At 64.5% G+C, this 6,078-nt stretch overlaps 1 protein-coding gene and 1 non-coding gene across 3 annotated transcripts; one reads left to right on the top strand and one right to left on the bottom strand.

Moving 5' to 3' along the window:
* The first annotated feature begins 49 nt into the window (after positions 1-49).
* LOC108501908 (SNF-related serine/threonine-protein kinase-like) lies at positions 50-5,196 on the top strand. Of its 2 annotated transcripts, none has more exons than XM_017824237.1 (6): positions 50-86; positions 737-1,342; positions 2,768-2,909; positions 3,082-3,294; positions 3,396-3,533; positions 3,691-5,196. In XM_017824237.1, the coding sequence occupies exons 2-6, from the start codon at positions 754-756 to the stop codon at positions 4,532-4,534; spliced, it is 1,926 nt and encodes a 641-aa protein (XP_017679726.1). In that variant the 5' UTR covers positions 50-86; positions 737-753; the 3' UTR covers positions 4,535-5,196. The 2 variants fall into 2 exon arrangements, with proteins under 2 accessions (XP_017679726.1, XP_017679725.1); XM_017824236.1 differs by lacking the exon at positions 50-86 and adding an exon at positions 338-532 and having other exon boundaries at positions 572-1,342.
* Positions 5,197-5,854: 658 nt separating this feature from the next.
* TRNAK-UUU lies at positions 5,855-5,927 on the bottom strand. Its single transcript has one exon. It is a non-coding gene; the product is annotated as a tRNA-Lys (tRNA).
* Between the last annotated feature and the right edge of the window lie 151 nt (positions 5,928-6,078).

The raw sequence follows: 6,078 nt of genomic DNA, 5'->3' as shown, positions 1-6,078 counted from the left end.
CGCCCGGGCACCGCAGCCCCGGCGGCCGCAGCTCCGCGCCCCGGGGAGAGCGGCTCCATCGGGGCGCACCGGGGGCAGCGGCTGCGGTGGGTATCGGGGGGCTGCAGGGGGGCATCAGGGTGCCCGGGGTGCTGCGGTCTGGAGGTGAGGGCGCTGGGGTGCCCAGGGTGCCGGACACCTGGAGGTTGGCAGTATTGGGGTGCGCAGGGTGCTGGGATCTGGAGGTGGCAGCATGGGGTGACAGGGGTGCTGGACGCCTGGAGAGAGGGGTCTTGGGGTGCCCGGGGTGCTGGGAACACGCAGGTGGGGTATGGGGGTGCTCAGGGTGATGAGGGACTGTTGGCAGGGGTGTTGGGGTGCCCGGGGTGCTGTGGTGCTGGACACCTAGATGCCCTCTGGGTTGCTGGGAAGTAGCGAGGCTGTAAAGGGATGTCCAGGGTGCCGGGAACTGACAGAGAGGATGTTGGGGTGCTCAGGGTGCTGGGGACCTGGACATGAGGAATGGGGTACCCTGGGATGTTCGGGAGTGGAGGTGGGAGTACTGGAATGTCCAGGGTGCTGGGGACTGGAGGTGGGGATACAGATGAGTGCCTAGATCCCAGGATGGGGACTGGGAGCTGGGGTGTCAGGGTACCCAAGCTGCTGGGGTCCTGATGCCTGAGGTGCTGGGGGGCCTGGTATTCGGGGGAGCTCCATCCCTCACCCCACGTTGCTCAGCGTCTCCTCCGTCCCACAGCGCCCGAGGCCGCCGCCATGGCCGGGGCGCAGGGCTGCGGCGAGGGCAAGATCGCGGGGCTGTACGACCTGGAGCGCACGCTGGGCAAGGGCCACTTCGCCGTGGTGAAGCTGGCACGGCACGTCTTCACCGGGCAGCGCGTGGCCGTCAAGGTGATCGACAAGAGCAAGCTGGCGGGGGAGGCGGCGGGGCAGCTCCTGCAGGAGGTGCGCTGCATGAAGCTGGTCCAGCACCCCAACGTGGTGCGCCTCTACGAGGTCATCGACACCCACGCCAAGCTCTACCTCATCCTGGAGCTGGGCGACGGCGGGGACATGTTCGACCACATCATGCGGCACGAGGGCGGCCTGGCCGAGCCGCGGGCCAAGCACTACTTCGCCCAGATCGTCCACGCCATCTCCTACTGCCACAAGCTCCACGTGGTGCACCGCGACCTCAAGCCAGAGAACGTGGTCTTCTTCCAAGAGCAGGGGGTGGTCAAGCTCACTGACTTTGGGTTCAGCAACCGCTTCCAGCCCGGCAAGATGCTCACCACCAGCTGCGGCTCCCTGGCCTACTCGGCGCCGGAGATCCTGCTTGGGGATGAGTATGACGCCCCGGCTGTGGGTAAGGGTGGTGAGGCACTCTGGGGACCTGCCTCCCTCGTATCCTGGAGTGTGGTCCTGCCAGCCAGGAACCACCTCGCTTTTGGCCCCTTATGCCGGGAGCACCCGGTGGCCCTGCTGTCCCTGCAGGGAGCACGGCTGTCCCCTGGGTGCTGGGCTGCCCAGCCCTGCCCTGGCTCGAGGGGTCCCCCCTGCAGAGACCACCCCAGCACCCACTGAGATCCCACAGGGATCATGGCGGGGAGGGGAAAAAGCCCGAGCAGGCTGTGAGTCCGTCGTGGCATCCGCCGGGGCTCGGGAGAAGCAGAGTGAGGACGCAGCTGCCGGCAATCTGGCGCTAGTGGTTATTTGGGGGGGTGAGGCCGGAAGGAAATCTGCTTGGGATGCTGCTGTTTGGGTGGAGGAGCTCCGAAAGTTTCCTTTGCTCCATCCCCGCCCTGAAAACCGCTTCCTCTCTGTGCCTCCCAGCGCCCTTCCTCCCCTGGCCGGGGCACGGGGGTCTGGGGAGGCTGTCCCAAGGCACAGGGAGCTGGGCTGGGGGCTCTGAGAGGCTCTGCTGTGACAGAGGGGACACGGGAGGGAAGCAGGATCTGAGCTGGCTGGCTGGCTGGAATTAGGGCAGGAGGATTTAGCAAAGCAAAACACGAGCCCTTAAAGGAAAAAGCCCAGCGTTGGCTCAGGAAAAGGCGGATCCCGAGCAGAGAGCAGGGATAGCTTATGGAGGCGGCAGGAAAATAAGCTGGTGGCGCTGAAAGGGAAATGAAGGGAGAGAACCGACGCAGATGAGAAATTTTCAAACACTTGACTTAAGCAGCTGAAGGTATTAACAGAGAGCCCCGGGGCGTGCTCAGCATCCTAAATGTGCCTTCTGCAGGAGTTTTGTGTTCTGGGCAGGAGGGACCAGTGAAGATGCTGCTGGCTCCATCCCTGCCCTCAGGATGGGGCAGCGATCCCACTCCAGCTGGTGCCCACACAGCCTGAAAGCCCAGATCAGTGCTGTGTCCTCATCCCATCACTGCAGTCTCTTGCAGCACAGCACAGTGCCAGGATGGTTGTGGTGGAATGGTCTGGGAATGAGAAGCTGAGAAATGACATGGATGGCACTGGGGGGGGAGGGGGGACAGTTACTGGTGGGACAGAGCTCAGGGCTGGCCTCCCTGTGCCTGCCTGGACAAGGGGATAGGACCTCAACTGCTTTGGTGAAGCCCCTTGAGACCTGCTTGGATGTGGGGATGGGGAAGGTCTTTCCCTGCCTTGGTGGGGCTGCAGTCCCCCTGTCCATGGGGCAGGACCTGGGAGCTGTTGCCTCCCACTGGTATCTGTTGGATCGGCATTACAGACTGGTGGGGTGGCCCCCCCGGGGTCCCTGGGGTGGAGAATCTCGGCCCACGGGGAGTGCAACCTGAACTGCTGCTGCTTCTTGCAGACATCTGGAGCCTGGGGGTCATCCTCTACATGCTGGTGTGCGGCCACCCCCCCTTCCAGGAGGCCAACGACAGCGAGACCCTCACCATGATCATGGACTGCCGCTACACCGTCCCCCCGCACGTCTCGGCCCAGTGCGCTGAGTAAGCACCACCCCCCTCGCTGCACCCCCAGACCCCAACATGCTGCCCCCGGGGTGGGTGCCCCATCCCTCGGGGATGCCTGGGAGCTGAGGTGGGAAAAGGGAGGGTAAAGCTGCCTGGTTTGGGGTTCACGTGCTGCTGCAGGGTTGCAGCGTCGCTCCTTTTCCCGCAGTCTCATCTCCAGGATGCTGCAGCGGGACCCGAAGCAGCGAGCGTCCCTGGAGCAGATCGAGGGCCACACGTGGCTGCAGGGGGTGGACCCGTCCCCCGCCAGCCGCTCCCTGCTGCCCCTCACCTCCCACAAGCGCGTGTCCCAGGAGGAGCACGAGATCATCCTCCAGGCCATGATGTGTGGGAACATCGCAGATCGGGAAACCATCCAGGAGTGAGTGCTGGGCTGGGATGCCGAGGTGGGAGCCCCTGCAAAGGGCTCTGGGGGTCCCGGCACGTCCGTGGTGCACTGACGTGAGTCCCTCGGTCGCACAGGGCGCTGGAAGCCGATCGCTACAACCACATCACAGCCACGTATTTCCTGCTGGCGGAGAGGATGCTGCGGGAGAAGCGGGAGAAGCAGGGCCACCGCCTCAGCCTCGTCTACAACCTGGCCAAGGAGGTGCAGAGCAGGTGAGCCCCTCTCCTTCCCCCTGTCCACGTTACCCCCACTGTGCCTTCCCAGGTCCCCAGTGCAGGGTCTTGGCCAGTCCCCTGTCCCCTTCCTTGCCACAGCCCTTTCCATGCCCAGATGGGTACGACACCTCCCTCCCTCTCTCCCCTTCCTCAGGACCAACTTATCGGACACGTTTGGCTCCGGGGGCGGTGCCAGCAGCCTCCTGCCCTTCACAGAGCCCAGCAGCCTCACTGGGGGGTCCCGGCTGCCCCCCGGAGGGGACATTGGTGGCCGACAGCCCACCGGGACCCTGCTGAAGGTCCCCGCCGTCGACACCACCATCACCAAGAGCACCCCGGCCCTGCAGCAGATCTGCGAGGAGGAAGAGGAGGATGAGGAGGATGAGGAGGGGAGGCCCAGCGCCATGGAGAGGAAGAGCAGCTCACTGAACCAGGAGCAGATGCGAGCCTTCCTGCGCGCCCACCGCCCGCCCGGCCGTGGGGAGGTCTGGGGGACGGGGGCTGAGCTGGGGGGCCGGGGCGGGCGCCTGGGGGCAGCCTGGGCTGGGAAGGGAGCGATGGGGGGCCAGGGTCTCCTGGGCCTGCGGGGGCGTGGAGCTGAGCCCCTGAGGAGGGAGGAGGACACAGAGCCCGGGGGCTCCTCAGCAGAGTTCCCCAAGGAAAGGGGAGCTGTCCTGTCACCCCAGAGCAGCTCTGCTGGGGTACCCCAGGTGCTGGGAGCAGAGACGACCCCTGCCTCCCTCCCAAGCCCCACGGACACGTCCCCAGGGCAGGGGGCTCCCACCAGCCCCGCCCGGCAGTCGGTGGAGAGCTCAGGCACTGAAGGGGGTGCGGAGAGTGTGATCAAGCTGGACCCGGGCAAGGGCAAGGGGGGCAGCCTGCGGGACAGGCTCCTGCAGATCCCGCTCTGCGAGAAAGCCCTGGCCTTCAAACTGCGGCCGGGCTCCAAGGAGAGCCTCCTCTCGCTGGGGCAGTTCAACTGCTGTCACGTCATTTAAGGCCCGGGGGTGAGGGACCAGCCCTGCTGTGGGGTCTGAGTGGGAGGGCACCCGTTCCCCTGCCTTTGGTCTGCCAGTGCCATGGGGCTGGCAGGGGGCACAGTGCCCTGCTTTGTCACCCATGGTGGCCACCCTGCCAGCCTCCCCAAGGCACCCTCTGTGAGAGACCCCCCAGGACGGGCCCTCCCGAGGGCGAAGTGGACTGAGGTCCATCCCTGCACCGTCCGGCTCGTCCCCAAACCCCAGGACAGCTCCCTGACCCTGCCGGGGTGCGATGGACCACGACACTTTTTTAACTACTAGAAATAATTTTTTAAATAGTCTATTTTACTGTAATTAAATAGAGATTGCTATATCCCCCTGGCCCCCCCGGGCCGGTGATGCCCAGCCCCGCAGAGTGCACGGCCCGGGGCTGGGCTGTCCCGCCTGCAGCCCCCCCGCTGGCCCCGGCCGGGGCCAGGCACAGCCTGGCCCGTGACCCCAGGCCATCCCCTGGGCCCTCCCCACAAATAAGCTTCCTATTTATTATCTCTTTGTTTTCTTGCTGGCAAGAAATGAATGCCGACGGAGGCGCGGGCCGGCGCTCGGCCGGAGCCGCGGCGCGTGCGCGTGGAAGGATCGGAGCCACTGGGAAGCAAAGTTCACCGGGACAATAAAATAAGCTCGTGGGTTGATGGGGGTGCACTGTCTTGTAAAAACACACTACTGTCCTCCCCCCAGCCTTGCCAAGGCCAGGGCAGCAGGGGTGGCATCCTGTGCACCAGGGGTGGGTTCCCGGGAGCGTCTGCCTGAGCTGGGGTGGGCACGGGCCCAAAATGGGACAGAGAGGAGTGAGGATAGGGAAGAGCAACACCCAGAGGTGAGGGAGGGCCTGAACATGCCAAAAGGCCCAGGGAGGGTATTGCAGACCTCCACAAGGCAAAACCACACTCAGCCCCAGGATCCCCCCACTTGCTTTCCTCACCCCCAGCCTGAGGTGACCTAAGCCCAGGGCCACCCCTGAGCCCCCAGTACCCACTCCAGCCCTTTCTTCTGTCCCTCCAGCTGTGCTGTGACTCTCTCTCCCATCCCTTCTATTTCTCACTATTTTCATGTGTAAGAGCCTCGCCTGTCATCACAGTGTGGGATCCCTCTCTTTGCACTCCTGGGTGACTGGAAGAAGAGAGCGGTGCTGTGAGGGTGTCAGATGGGAATGAGCTGGACCTGGAACGTTTCTGGGGGAGATGGTGGTGGGAAAAGAAGCAGGGACTCCAGCAGCAGGAGGGGATGCTGTTGCTGCCCACAAGGCTCCCCTTTCTTGCTCCTAAAGGATAAAGCCACCGCCTGAACAGGGGCTTGAACCCTGGACCCTCAGATTAAAAGTCTGATGCTCTCCCAACTGAGCTATCCAGGCTCATGTCTGGGGTTTGGGGGGATGTCCAGGACAGGCAGGGGGGACCCCACTTTGCTGCAGCGTTTGGAAGGACGGTGTGCGGACCTGCTTTGACCTTTCCCACCCCCACAGCACCCCAGCGAGGCTGCCAGCGCACACCGGGCTGAACACC

This window comes from Lepidothrix coronata, unplaced genomic scaffold (assembly GCF_001604755.1).
Source record: "Lepidothrix coronata isolate B3197 unplaced genomic scaffold, Lepidothrix_coronata-1.0 Scaffold110, whole genome shotgun sequence".
In the NCBI taxonomy this organism is placed as follows: Eukaryota; Metazoa; Chordata; class Aves; order Passeriformes; family Pipridae; genus Lepidothrix; species Lepidothrix coronata.
The sequence above is the reverse complement of the archived record's forward strand: the minus strand, read 5'-3'. Positions and strand labels throughout refer to the sequence as shown.